This window comes from Equus przewalskii, chromosome 7, assembly GCF_037783145.1.
Source record: "Equus przewalskii isolate Varuska chromosome 7, EquPr2, whole genome shotgun sequence".
Lineage (NCBI taxonomy): Eukaryota > Metazoa > Chordata > Mammalia > Perissodactyla > Equidae > Equus > Equus przewalskii.
Window position 1 is genome coordinate 43073758 of NC_091837.1, and position 14354 is coordinate 43088111.

At 46.6% G+C, this 14354-nt stretch overlaps 1 protein-coding gene and 1 long non-coding RNA gene across 3 annotated transcripts; one reads left to right on the forward strand and one right to left on the reverse strand.

Moving 5' to 3' along the window:
* Nucleotides 1–507: 507 nt before the first annotated feature.
* LOC139084505 (uncharacterized) lies at nucleotides 508–1995 on the reverse strand. Its single transcript, XR_011541940.1, has 3 exons — nucleotides 1765–1995; nucleotides 1113–1342; nucleotides 508–645 (listed from the first exon to the last, which is right to left on the reverse strand). It is a non-coding gene; the product is annotated as an uncharacterized lncRNA (long non-coding RNA).
* On the forward strand, nucleotides 1211–6260 carry ADCYAP1 (adenylate cyclase activating polypeptide 1). 2 transcript variants are annotated; one of them, XM_070627479.1, is made up of 5 exons: nucleotides 1211–1351; nucleotides 1688–1798; nucleotides 4006–4119; nucleotides 4555–4653; nucleotides 5723–6260. In XM_070627479.1, the coding sequence occupies exons 2-5, from the start codon at nucleotides 1689–1691 to the stop codon at nucleotides 5910–5912; spliced, it is 513 nt and encodes a 170-aa protein (XP_070483580.1). In that variant the 5' UTR covers nucleotides 1211–1351; nucleotide 1688; the 3' UTR covers nucleotides 5913–6260. The 2 variants fall into 2 exon arrangements, with proteins under 2 accessions (XP_070483580.1, XP_070483581.1); XM_070627480.1 differs by having other exon boundaries at nucleotides 1222–1361; nucleotides 5723–6046.
* The last annotated feature ends 8094 nt before the right edge of the window (nucleotides 6261–14354 follow it).

Here is a 14354-nt window from a genome sequence, read left to right on the forward strand (position 1 = left end):
ACCACTGCCAAATCTTCAGATTTAGAGGCTCTGGTGAAAAATTAAACCAGTGGCAATTTTCGATGTCTTGTAGCATCTGCGACCAAACAGTTCAGCACTCAGAGTCTGAACAGCTCCACAGGCCGCGCTCCGGACCAGCTTTAACTCTCATCAATCTACTCATAGCCAGACTGTCAACGACAGCCAGACTCATTAGCGATTTACTGAAAATCCTCCAAGACTTCCCTTTAAGAACAAAACGACTTCCACATTTAATTGTCTATCTGAAAGAACATACGCAAGAAATTAGGAGATCTAAATTAAATTTATTAATAGGAGAGCTTGGTGCTTAATTCCAGAGACCAGAGCTCAGATTGCTGGGGCTTGATGAAAAGCAAAGAGAAATAGTAGGGACATAGTTAAAAACATGACTTTTACCATCCTCCAAATTCTATGAGTTCTATACCCATGCTTGAGAAATGGGTAAAACTGAAAACCATCAAAATAATTGGACTTCTTAAAAACTGGATTGTATGAGTGAAAGGTGTTTATGAGAAGTCGATGACTCCGGATCTTATCATCCAAGAGGACAGCACAGAATAGTTAATATGTTCCTTGAGGGACTAGGATGCTGACGTCTTTTTCTGATACCCGATCATTACGTGACTGAAAAAAAAAAAAAGGGGGAAGTCATTCCATGAATAAAAATCGGAGCGCAACAGTGCAACAAAATATTCTGTACTTAAAGGCCGCAGGCAGACAGATGTTGATAAGGAAGGCTCTTCTAAAACCATGTTCGGATAGATTTCTGCTAACTGCACATATAAATAGGAGCAGAGGGCCGGTCACCTCTGTAACCACCGGCAGCAGCTGAAGAAGCCGCAGCTTCAGACGCAGCCAGAGGGATCTCAGAGCAGAGAAGGCGCTGCCGACTCGCGCAGCTGCCTGACCGGGGCGGCTCCCACAGACGCCGGCTGCCCGAGGCCCTCTTTTTCCTTCCCCTCCGTCTTCGACTTTCCCTCTTTTCCTTAATCACTTACTTCTTTCTCCCAGTGGACTTACGGCCACTTTGTCCCCCACCCCCCCTTTAGCTGGTCGCCTCCTCTTTCTTCCTTCTACATCTCTCTCCTCACCCCTTTCTCTCGGTGTCACGCTGCCTCCTACTTCTGTGCGTCGACAAACTTTTGAACAGAATATCGGCCTCGGCAAACAAGTCCTCCAGCTCCTCCTGCTGCTCCTGCTCGTTCCTGCGGCTTCTCCTCAGACGCTACCGCCAGACGGTGATGCCTTTTGGGTTGTGACTCCGGCGAAGAAACTTGGAGAAGCCCTTTGCCCGCCGTCCTACTTGGCAGCAAAACCTCTCCTAGCAGCGGTAAGAGTTGGTAAGAATGGAGAGGGGAAAAATAATCTTAGCAAACCAAAAGACTCACTTGACTGCCTATTCTTTCGCCGGCATCAGGGTACGAGTTAGCTTTCCTTCGCACCAGGTCTGGCGGGTTACTGGGCACTGGGTGTATCCATGTATATCTTTTCTAACTATAGAGAGAGGGAAGTGGCGGCGCGCGCGCGGGCTGTCATTAAGTGGTATTCGACACAGGGAGCCACAGCTCGCTCAGTCCCTCCCCCAGCTAGGGAGTTCCTTGGGGTTGGAGCGTGGAAGGCCAGGGGCGTTCTGACGGCTGGGTGCCCTCTTTCCCGACCTGCGCAGAATGACCATGTGTAGCGGAGCGAGGCTGGCCCTGCTGCTCTACGGGATAATAATGCACAGCAGCGTCTACTGCTCACCTGCCGCCGCTGGACTCCGGTTCCCCGGGATCAGGTAGGTTCTGGCCGCCCGGGCTGAGCTGAGGCCGGGGCTTCCCTTCCCCGGACACCTCCTCGTGGTCGCCCTCCTGCGGTTCCTCAGTTCCAGCTACGACCATCTCCCCACGCGCCCCCAGTGCGCCGCCACCAGCCGGGGTCCGGCCGCGGGTCCCTGGCCCTGGCAGCTCCGCGGCGGCTCGGCGCCCCTCCCCCAGCCCGAGGCAGCCCAGGGGCCCGGGAGGAGCCAGCGCGCTTCAGCGGGCTGGGAAACCTCCCCTCCCCAGCCCCGCCCGCGGGAGGGGCGCAGGGCAGGGCCCGAGTTTGACTTCTCCCTATTCTTAGCTTGAGTTAGGAGAACTTCGGCTCCCGGAGCCTGCCTGGGGGCTGAGCATGAAGCTCCCGTGGACTTTGCTTTGTTACAGCTCGTTCTGGACTGTCCGGACGGGGTCTCCCACTCTCTCTTCCACTCTCCTCACCTCAATTCGAATTCTTTCCCCTGAAGAGCTTTCTCTCAAGTGATACGTTTTCCAACTGCATTTTGGGGCTCAGACTGTCTAGGGGAGGAGGAGTGCTGGCCAGGTACGGTTGAGGAAAAGCGATTTGAGAGAAGGAAGAACAAGAATGAGGTTGAAAGGGAAGGGGAAGAAGAGATGAAACGGATGCAAGGAGAGAGGGAGAGAAAGCAAGCAGGCAGGCAGGACTAGGAGAACAGCCCTGCCCGTCCCAGGCTGGAGTAACCCTGGCTTTTTCCTTAATCCTTGATTGCTAATCGGTCGGTGCTGCCCGGGTTCCCTGCCGCAGCCCCCGAGTCCCGGCGGGTCAGCCGGAGAGTGGAAGCTCGCTTTGCCGCACGGCGTCCGCGCCCCGCGGTGTCCCAGACTCCCGGCAGCCAGGAGCGCGCGTTCTGCGCGAAAAGCTGCTCCTCCCAGCCGCGCCCAAGAACGTTCGCCTTTGGGGCTGCTGACCATTGATTTGGCCGGAGGGATGGGTTCTGGCTTCAGTATTAGATTCCAGCATCTGGGCACGGGGCAGGATGGAAGTAGTCAGAAAGACCCGGGGAATCCAGGCAGCCTGGCCAGGGCAGAGGCGCGTCGCCCAGGAAAAAGGCTGGGCGCGGGGCGGGCGAGGGATGTGCTTGCCTTTCTCTTACCTCCTCAGGGAGGGGGAAAGGCGAGTGGCGAAACGAAGTGTGACTCTAACCCTCCTAGAGATCGCTGCTTGCACTGGCCGCTTTCCGAGTCTCTCCAGTAGCCCATAGCGAGGTTTTTTTTTGTGTGTTTTAACCCACCTCTCCCCGTCTTATATCAAGGATAGAGGCGGTAGGCAAGGGCGACTGCGAGACCGCTGCGCTCCTGCTGGCTCTCGGTCCCCTGTTGACCCTTTCCCTGAGTCCCAGGGTTGAGATGTGGTCCCGACGCCCCGCCATGTCTAACACATCAGTGCGAACTATTTATTTAGTGGACTTAAAAGCCCTATTTCACCCCCAGCTATTTTCAAAGTCTCAAGTGCCTGGCACTTTCCCCGGGCGAGAGGCACCGGAGGGCGCGGACACACCACAGAATGAGCCGCCGCCGAACGGGCTAAGTTTAGGGGCATCTATTATTCATGTTCCTGCCAGATCCTCTCCCGCCCAAAATAGAAGCCGGAGGTTCTCCGTGACCTACATCTACGCAGGGAAGGGCTCCCCTGGGCTCGGAAGCTGGGTGGGGGTGGCTGCCGGAGTCGGCCACCGCACACCCCGCCCACCCACTCTCTCTGTTTGGTTCTGGGCCTCCCCCCTACGGTCATCGCGTTGGCCAGCGTCTCCTCTCCTAGGGCCTTTTTCTCGTCCCCGCCCGTTGCTGCTTTGGTGGTGGTGGGGGGGGGGGGGGGGGGACGCTCTGGCGCCAGGCCGGACGGGGGCGGGCCCTTTCGGTGGCCAGGTGCGCGAGGTCGGCAGAGACGCCTCGGCTTCCCGGTGCTCGCTGGGGCCGCGACCCTGCAGGGCGACTCCTTCCCCGCGGGAAGAGGGGCAGGAGAGCCGCCTCGCGAGGTGTGAATTTCTGTTGGGCGTAGTTTTCTCCTCCTTACCTCTACCCCCATCCCTGTCCCTCAAGAAGAGGTAGTTCTCCGGGGGAACCTTTAGGAAGAAGGAAAATCAGTGCGAGCCCCCTCCTCTGGGTCCTTGTAGAGCCCGGGAGGGACTGGTACTGACCACTCCCTCTGCCCCCGCTACCCCGGCAGGCCAGAGGACGAGGCGTACGACGAGGACGGAAACCCACTTCTGGACTTCTACGACCCGGAGCCGCCAGGCGCGGGGAGCCCCGCCTCCGCGCTCTACTACCCCGCGGAGAGGAGGTACCTCCGCCCGGGACCGAGGTGGTGGGAGGGGCGGGGTGGGGGGTGGCCCACCGAGCAGGTTCTTTTTCATAAAAGCCCTCAAGTCTCTTTTATCCCTGGCTGGTTCCCACGAGAGCGACAGAAAGCAGGCCGGTCTGTGTGGACACGAGGGCTGCGTGGTGACCGAAAGGTCTGTGGCCCAAGGAGTGGCAGTGATCGCGCTCCCCGGCCGGGGCGCAGACCTGCCATATCCGGAGGGCAGGAGGAACTCCCGGTCCTGCCATTCGCTCACGGGAACATCCCAAGGGAGTTATTCGCGAGTTCAGTGACTCTAGGGGTTTCCCCGTCAGCCTCCCGGAGCCCCGAGGGGCGTGCGTGCCCAGCGGGGGACCTGGGGAGGCCACTTGGGGACAGAGTCAGTGACCTTGGGCGCGCACTTTGCCTCCCTGTTAGAGATGTCGCCCATGGGATCCTTAACAAGGCGTACCGCAAAGTGCTGGACCAGCTGTCCGCCAGGAAATACCTGCAGACGCTCGTGGCCAAGAGCCTGGGGTAAGAGTTTGCGAAAGAGTTAACGGGCGCGTGACGGCGAGCGTGCGCCCGGAGCGGGCGGCCTGGCTGCTGCGTCCGCGCGCGCACGTGGGGCGGAGGGCGCGTCTGCGCCGCCGCGGGGGCTGCGGGGCCCGGCCAGCCCCAGCGAGAGGTCTGAGGTTGCTCCTTAAGTTGGGCGAGACAGCGCGGGTCCGGGAGAGAACAGGCCAGGGTAGCAAGACTGGGGAGTTTGAGCCGTTTTGAATAAAAAAAAGAGAAACCAAACAAACCCCTCATTCATTCAAAACCTTCAAGCTTCGCGGGACGACTTGCTATAATTTCCTCTAAGCTTGACTTTTTGTTTTTGCTTTTACATTTCTTTTCCTGTAAATTCAAATCGAAACAAACAAATCCTCAAATTCGGACAGTTAGGGAAACAGTTTTTTCTCGTGCCAGACAAACCCAGAGCACAGGGCTTTCGTGGAGCATCTCTCAGCAGAAGGCAACGTTTTAATAAAGCCCATGGGAAAACAGATTACATTTTTCGCAATGAATAATTTATGCGATGAAAAATATTGCCTACAGCCTGTCGACTTATATTATTATCACGTTTTTCAACTTAGCGTGCTGAAGGAGGAGTGCTCGTGTCTGACTAGAATTGCAGGATCGATGTAAACTCCAGCGCGCAGCCCTCGTGGCACTTAGGGCTCTTTGGTTATTTTCTGTGTTCATGGGGGGCGAGAGGGACGGTGAGGACAAGCCAGCGCAAGCGCGCGGATGGGCATTTCTCTAAGGGCAGCGTTTGGGGAAAGGATAGGCTTAAATCGCGTGCCCTTGGCCCAGACCTCATTCCGGGCCCCTTCGGTGAGGACTTGCAGCCCGGAGATCCTCGGTGGGGAGGGCGGAGTGAGGGGTTTCCATCGAAGCCCACCCTCGGGCTGCTTTCGGGCAGAGGAGGGCGGCGCGGTGGGCAGTGAGAGGCCTGCCCTCCCCGAAGGCTCCCGCGCGGGGTGGGGCCCGCCTGCTCCCCGCCGCTATTGAGCCGGTGTCTCCCGCCCCGCCACCCTCTTCCCGACCCCTTTCCTTGCAGTGGGAACCTGGGCGGCGGCGCGGAGGACGACTCGGAGCCGCTCTCCAAGCGCCACTCAGACGGAATCTTCACGGACAGCTACAGCCGCTACCGGAAACAAATGGCTGTCAAGAAATACTTGGCGGCCGTCCTAGGGAAAAGGTATAAACAAAGGGTTAAAAACAAAGGACGCCGAATAGCGTATTTGTAGCGATGCGTTACCAGCTACCCTGTGTGTACAGCCCTGACACAATGAAAAGTCATTTTCCCAACTGACTGAACGGTCATCGCTCATGTGTTCTATCCAAACGTGTATTTATGTATGAAGTAAAGCCATTAAATGAATATTTTGATAATAATATTGTTTTTCTTTTTACAAAGCACTAGAGAATGCACAGATATACTTTGTGGACCAACTATTGAGATATATATATATAATAAATATATATAAAGAATATATATATATATAAGTATAATAGGGAGCAGTTCATACAAAGTGTGCACAAGATTGGAAATTTGCCTGAGCTGTTTATGTTTTTATATAAAATAAATAGAAAAATAGACAATCATTGTTTTGAATATTACTCCTATTTTTGTAAACTGGAATTAAAAGGATAGTATTTTTATCCATGACAGGCCTGAAGATATTAATACTGACCATTTGTTACTGTACATAAACAATGATGCCCTGCTCCAGGGAGGTTTTGAGGTGATGATTTGGGAGAATTGCTGAAGGGCGGTCTTTCCTGGTGAGTCTCCGGGGGCAGGCTGCTTGAGTCCCAGCCGAACTCACCGAGGCACTCTCTCCCTGACTGGGTGCCAATTCCAATACTTCTGCTTTCTTTGATTCTACTTTTATGTGTATTTGTCTCTCTTCAGACTCTCAGCCCAGAAGAAAATTCTCCTGATAAAACAACAGCTCGATCCAAATTATGCTTCTCCCCAGAATTCACACCACTGCCTGGGGGAAGAGTGGGGGGATTGTACTGAGAAGGGGGACTTAGGTAGAAAGCTCCCTTTTCTGTATTTCCAGGGAACCCAATATCCCAAGGTTAGGGCAATTGGAACAAAGTGAAGGAAATGTAGGCATATTGGACGAGGCAGAGCATAAGGCAGTAGGAGGAGGACCCTGGTTTGGGGCTGCCCCAGGTCTGGGACACTGAGGGCAAGCCAAGTCCCACTGGAGGTCCCCTGCCCGATTGACTTTGGGTGCTGGGTATTGGAAATGGATGCAAAGTACAATGTGTTTTTCTCCAGTGCTGTCCATGCTTCTCATCTTGTGAAATGGCCAGGATCCTCCCCTTTGAATCCTGCTCTGTAAGAGCCACTGTTTTCCTTTGTGGTTTTCTGAAGACCCCTCCTTCCTACCCTCTTGCACTGTTTAAGTACCGTTTACCATTTTTCATTCACTTCTCTTAAACTTGTGAATGCTTCTTTTTTTGTTGTTTGATGCGAGCACTTACTGTAAAGTTTAGGAAGTCCTGTGTAGTTATCACTAAGTAATTATGCACTAAATATGAACCTTTTGTTTCTTGTTTATTGAGTTTGTAGGTAAAATGTATTTTTCTACATTATGGCTTATTGCTTAGTAAAATTTATTTCATAAAACCAACCTTTGTCATATTAGAATGTGTAGTGTTCACATGTTGCTCAGTTTTACTAACTGATAAATCATTTAAACCTCGTCTTCATATGTATGAGTACTATCTTATATCTGTGGTCAAGAGTGAGGTAAGCAAGCCCCAAGAGACCCTGAGAACTGCCCCCTTGTATCCTTTCTTGGCTACAGAAAGTATGTCTGTCTGTTTCCTATCAATTCCTTGAACATGTCTAGTAATGTCTATAACCAAAAGAACTTTCACCCAGCAACCAGATCAAACAACAACAGGCAAACCAGCCAACCTCCCAAATTTCAGGCACAAATTCTTTTGAAAAGGGGGGGGGGGAAGAAGAACAAGAAAAGATTAAACATTAGCTTGTAAAGTTTAAAGGACCTTTCCTTTTCCTTTATGGATTTGATCAGTATGAAGTCATAAATCAAAGAAAACAGAATTGGATTTGCATTCCCAGGCGGGATGGATGCTGCCAGGAGATCACATTGCAAACAGGGAAAGCACAGAGGCATTCGATCTATGCCTGAGTCCTGTGTGCGGGATCAATCTTTCTCTAATTCTGCAGTCTCCTCAGGCAGTGTGACACGGATGCAGTTTGCAGCGTTAGTGCCTTTCTTCGCCTTTTAAATCGCCACGAATCACAGATGGCTATTTAGTGGCCCTACAATGCTGCAACACATCGGCTTGCATTTTAGTCTTAATTATTTGTTTCTTGGATAATGGGCAGAGTTTTTTGTATTTGTGTTAGCTGTTAGAGGAAATAGGGCTCTAGTTAACCTTTTATTTATGAAGCCTAATTTAGTGTTCCCGTGGCTAGTTGCAAGCATTTACAGTGATCACCCAGTTTAATCTTTTGTATACTTTTTAGAATTTCCAAGAGCCTTACTAACCTGGAGCAGATTTATGATATAGTGATAATTTAGGTAGATGTTAGTCTTGAAGCTCTTATTTTGTGTGCAATGATTATAAAATCATCTTAACCAAGTATTATTACACACATGATATCTATAACTAGGACTTTGATAACTGTTATATAAAGTGTGTAAAATTTGTATGAATAAATTTTTGTAAACAATGCAACTTCGTCTAATGTTTGGAGAAAAAAGACATTCAGGAAATAACTACTTTAAAATCTCTTAGAGTATTATATTTTCTTTAGCAACCATAAGATTTTTCATGTCTGGAATATATATCTAAGCAGCCATGTATTTTCATAAACTATATTTTGCTATCTGCTTGATGGGTTACTGGATTCAACTAAAAATCTAAAGTAGCTACTCAGAAGGAGATGCCTAAGAGCATATTAAGCTCGTAAATAGGCACGGAATTGGAAACATTCACAGGATGCACAGTGTAGATTAATTTCCATCCCCTTGTGTGTATATACATTGCTCAGTATTCAGAAAGTTACCATCCGGTGGGAGACTACCTGGGTATTAGTTTCACTTCTAAAATAGCAATCTAACAATTGTAATCTTTTATAAGTAATTCTGCAGACTAAATTGGTCTCGACAAAATTCTGTGTAAAAACGATTTAATTAATCCGTTTTGGAGGTTTTAAAATATGTTTGGAGATCTGTAAACAACTATCTCAGATGAAAATGCTTTGGGTTGAAAGAAAAAGAACATGAATAAGCCAAGAGTTAACTATATACCTTTAAAAGAAAATGCACTTTGAAGCCTAGGACAAAATGTGCAAAGTCATTTGTTTTCTTAATTCGTATTAACAAACTTTAAATCAAAACCTTCATATGAAAGTCCCATAAATTTCACATAGGTGTTTATTTGGAGCCTTCGATGGTTTCTGGGTTAAAAAAAATGTTTTGAAAGTTATTTATAATAAGTCACATACCATTTAATATAAACTGCCAGATTTCTATCCTAAAAATTCATTCAGTCAATTAATAAATCAATAAATACATCACAACAGTATTAGAGGACTAGTCAAGATCAGCAAGGATTCAAAAATTATATTCAGGACTTAGCTCAGTATTTAAGGCCCAGAATCATGTAGGGAGGAGCTTCTGATCTAGAGATCCCATTTGTAGTAAATTTAAAAAAATGAATACAATACCATTCATATTTACATTGGATTTTATTGGATCAGGATGTTTTCTTCTCCATCTTTAACGTTCCCTGCTGTTGAGTCACTGAGTATATATATATAATATGCTAGTGTGGTAAATGGAAGAATGAAGAAAAATAAAGATACTTTACTTGGTTGGGGTCAATGACTTGTTGAGAAAATAGAGATACACCCCAGACTTGGCTGACTTCAAGTGAAGTTCATGTGTATAGCAACTCGATATATTCTCTTATGTGGGATAACTCAAATGACGGCTTGTCTGTGGAAGGCTTGATAGATGTAGGTATCCAAGAAGTCATAATATGTGCTTTCTTGCTGTTAGGGCTGGGAACACATTGATTCAATACAGTACACCTAAAATGGACCAGGCACACTGGTTGAGAGAGCTGACTAACATCCAAGAGTTAAGATAGTATTTTTCCAAAGAATATTTTATGCAACAGGATCACCTGTTAATAATGCAGATTGCAGGGCTCCACCAGAACCAGTGAATCTGTGTTTTAAATGAAAACCTAGATTAATAGACACTAAAGTTTGAGACTGCCTAAATTTAAAATTTGGTGACATACGTAGGCACGTATGGTGCTGGTACTGGGTGTTTTTTCCATGTTAAATAAACAACAGGTCGTGCTACCTGTACACAGTAATAAATACATCAATAAGCTGTATTCTCCTAGGGTGGGCTTTAGGTTCATTGAAAATTGCAATATTTAAGTCATTAAGGCCATAGTTAGCATTATTTTACTTATATGTTCTGGTTGGAACTCTCTGTTAAAGGAACTTCTGGAAGGGGAGTGATCCTATAAGTAGAGTCCAAGAAATTCAATCACATGACCGAGAGATTAATGAAATACTGGAAAGAACCGGTGCAGCTAGCTGACAGGAATTCTGTGGATCCAGAAGTCAACTTCCAATTGCACTGTATCCAGATTTGGCTTGAATGTGTTCCCCACAACTGTTTACAAGATGGTTTCACTTGGATGCCCCACTATGACCTCAAACTCAACCCTAGTGTTCACACTTTCAGAAGATTGGGAACCAAGATCAAGTCTGAGCTCTTTTCCCTTGCAGCCCGTCTTTGGAGAAGGGAGATGCCTGTTCCTCTTGCTGCTGCCCGTGGCCTCCCCACTGGTTTCCTACATTGATTTGTAACTGGTCAGCCTGCCCTTGGTCATTCTCCCTTCAACCAGGTAGTTTTAGCTCCTTATTCGCATAACCCTCTGATTAGGTGTTTCAGAATAGCCTCCATTGTCACAGGGCTCAAGGTTCTTCATACTCTGGACCCACTGTGTAGCCAGTCTTGCCTCTCACTATTGCCTTGATCCTTCTTTAGAAGGACAGGTTCTTATCAGTCTTTGAAACACTAATGTTCATTTTTATCTCCCAGCAATCCCTCCATCCGCAGAACATCCTTTCTCTACCTACCCAATCTAAGTATTCTGTAAGGTCCAACTCAAGCCCTCCTTTTCTAGGGATCTTCCTCAGCCTCTCAGAGGAACTGTTTCTTCTCCCTGCTCCCCCCATCCTTGCACTGTTTCCTGTGACCCTTACTCTCTGTAGCGCTACTACTTCTGATCTTTAATCCCATACTGCTTTGCCCTGTCCCTTAAATATTTTGTAAGTTCAAGGCTCGTCTCCCCAGCTGGATGACCTCCTGGAGGGCGTGGATGATACATTGCACTTTAATGCCCAACATACTTCTGGGAACATAGTAAATATCTCTTTTGAGCGATTGAAATAACCAAAGGACTTGCAGAATTCACTATGACGTTTCCCCCTTATTCTAATAGGACAGCTACAAAGCATATATAGGAAGTGATATTAACTTATTAATTAAGTGTTCATCATAAATCAAACTAGATCTCCCTCCAGGAAAAGCTACATAGGAAAGAATGCCAAGTTAATTAGATGTATTTCTGCCATAAGATAAAATGAACTTTAAATTTGCATATAGGCAAAAGGCTACAATAGACTCTAGCCGCTAGGCCTTTATTTTTTCGTTCTGATAAAGAAAAGAAAGATTGAATTTTCAAGCTAACGAGAATTCACCTTATGCCTCTAAACAGTACTACGTTTTCCCAGGATAAAGGAAAAGGCATCCTTGAGATGCAGACTGGGAACTGGGCTGCCCTCAAGGTGATTAATTAACAGAGCAGTTATCTGCAGCTGCCGAAGAAACTTCGCCCATCAATAGAAATGTGATTTGAAACATGAGTTCATAGACAGGAGAAAGGACATAACGAAAAATATTTTTTAACAACAGTGCAACATTATAGTAGGTGATGTCATCCGGTCTATATTTATTTTCTTCTTAGCTATATCTTTGCTATATGTTGCAGAATCCTAATTCAGGGAGGAATATTACCTGTAAACCTAAAAGAAAATAGACAGCATAATGGGTATCTGTGCACAATTCCCCTTTGTTAATGACCCTGATTTTTGCTCTGTTGACCACACCTCCCTTGTGCAGGATATGGCTTTTATGGCCAACTCCTCTTCCAGATATAACTAGTGAGGATAATTGTACCTTCTGACCACAGGTCAGGGCTTGGCATATGGTCAATTTCAGTATAGTGGGATTGGAGAAGAAATTGTTTTCTGGAAGCTTCTGGGAAAGAAGTTCTTTCTTTCCTTCTGAAAGGTGAGATATAATGTAACACACCATTTGAGAAGCCAGCCTCACAGTAGAACTGACACCATGAAAGACAGAGAGGAGTGACAGGAAGAAACATGTCCTTAACAACATCATTGAGCCCTTGAATCAAACCAACCCTGAAGCCTGAACTGTCTCTGGACTTTCCTGTTAAATAAGCCAATAAATCCCCTTTATTGGTTAAGTGGGGGTTTTTTTTGTAATATCAGTCGGGACCTGTGTTGCAAGTAATGGAAAACGCCACTGAAACTGGCTTAGTATCTTTTCTTCAGAACGCAGAAGAAAGTATTAAGACGGGTCTGCAGAGGTTCCAGTGAATAGGGAGTGTTACAAATATCAGTGCCCAATGTCCCGAAGACGTCACAGCCTCTGCTAAAATTTTACTTTAACATTTTAATATTTAAATATTGCAAAACACTTAGAAGTGGACCTTAGTAACTGCTTTAACTATAGTAAGAAATATTCTGTGAGGAGCTCTCACCACCTTTTGCCATCAACTATGCTACTTCTTTGAATGACTAGTGGCTTAGAACTGCTCTGCTCTGAGTACAAACTACTGTCACAGTTGCCATTGCCTATATCCGTGAAACTTGTGATAAAACTCAATAGAGTGCCACTTTGGAAGACAGTTTGGCTGTTTCTTGCAAAACTAAACATACTCTTACCATAAGATCCAGCAATTGGGCTCCTTGGTATTTACTCAAAGGGGGTGAAAACTTATGTCCACACAAAAACCTGCACATGGATGTTTACAGCAGCTTTATTCATAATTGCCAAACTTGGAAGCAACCAAGATGTCCTTCAGTAGGTGAATGGATCAATAAACTTTGGTACATCCAAACAATGGAATATCATTAAGCATTAAAAAGAAATGTGCTATCAAACCATGAAAAGACATAGAGGAAACTTAAATGTATACTACTAACTGAAAGGAGCCCATCTGAACAGGTCACATACTGTATGATTCTGACAATATGACATTCTGGAAAAGGCAAAACTATGGAGATGGTAAAAAGAGCAGTGGTTGCCAGGGATAGTGAGGGAGGGGAGAGTTGGATAGGCAGAGCACAGGGGATGTTTAGGGCAGTGGAAATACTCTGTATGAAATTATAATGATGGAATATGTCGTTACTTTTGTCCAAACCCATAGAATGTACAACACTGAGAATGAACTCTAAAGTAAACCGTGGACTTTTAGTGTTTATGATATGTTAAAATAGGTTCATCCTTGGTAAAAAATGTACCATTCTGGTGAGTGATGTTGATATTGGGGGAGGCTATGCATGTATAGGGGTAGGATAAATATGGGAAATCTCTGTAACTTCCTTTCATTTTTTTTGTAAACCTACAACTGCTCTAGTAAAATAAAGTCTTAAAACAAAAAGATAAAACTCAATGGAGACTCACTCCAGCCTTCTGACACCTTGTCCTCCATTCTCCCAAACTACCTCCTCCTTTCTCCCTTCACTCATCTTGCATCAGTGTCATGACCCTCGCTGGTTCCCTAAATGCTTTCGTTCCCTGACCACTTTTGCCACACTCACCTTAACACTTCTCGAACTTGGATCAGTCCAACCATGTGTTTTCTCCCAGATGCTGAAGGCTATTGGGAAAATCTTGGCTCTGTTTGATCCAGCTCTACTATAAATACCTACATCTGTTGGACCTGTAATACATTCACTTCTAATAATACACTCACTTCTAATCAGTTCTCTTTCCATTTCCTATACTTGTTCTCTTCACTCTTCAAGATCCTCAGCCCACCCTGATATCTAACTTCATTGTTGACTTTGCTTCCCATTTTCTGAAAACAAAAACGAAACAAAACTCCCTCAGTTTCGTCCCCCTACCACCATATGTTTTCACTTTAAATTCCCATCTCAATTCCTTGCTGCCTGTCTTTCCTCTAAACCTGTACTGAAATTTCTTCATATTCAGTTGTCCTGTATTTTCCCAAACCAATATCTTCTCACTCCCCATCCTATGTTATCTCTTTATAGCATCTCTTTCATTCCTAAAACTTTCTTTTCACTTGGTCCCAGGGACTTGACTTGACACTACTGGCTTTTTTTTCATACCTTTCTGCTTCTTTTTCCAGTCTTTTACGTTGTCTCCTCTTCCTTCTTAAATGTGGACGGCCTCAAGTTCTGTCCTTTCCCCTTTCTCCTAGGGCTATAGTTTTACCCTGGATAATCTCATCTGTGATGGTCTGATGACTCCAAATCCCACAGCCCTGTGAGTGCATTGAAATGTCCAATTGACGTATTCACCTGGATGTCCAGTGTCTACCTCAAGCTCAAC

Bases quoted from the DNA above. Each gene is read 5' to 3' on its own strand.
- ADCYAP1 (XM_070627479.1), top strand. From the start codon at position 1,689: ATGACCATGTGTAGCGGAGCGAGGCTGGCCCTGCTGCTCTACGGGATA. The intron at 4,120-4,554 runs GTACCTCCGCCC...CCTCCCTGTTAG, and splicing joins TACTACCCCGCGGAGAGGAG to AGATGTCGCCCATGGGATCC. The intron at 4,654-5,722 runs GTAAGAGTTTGC...CTTTCCTTGCAG, and splicing joins CTCGTGGCCAAGAGCCTGGG to TGGGAACCTGGGCGGCGGCG.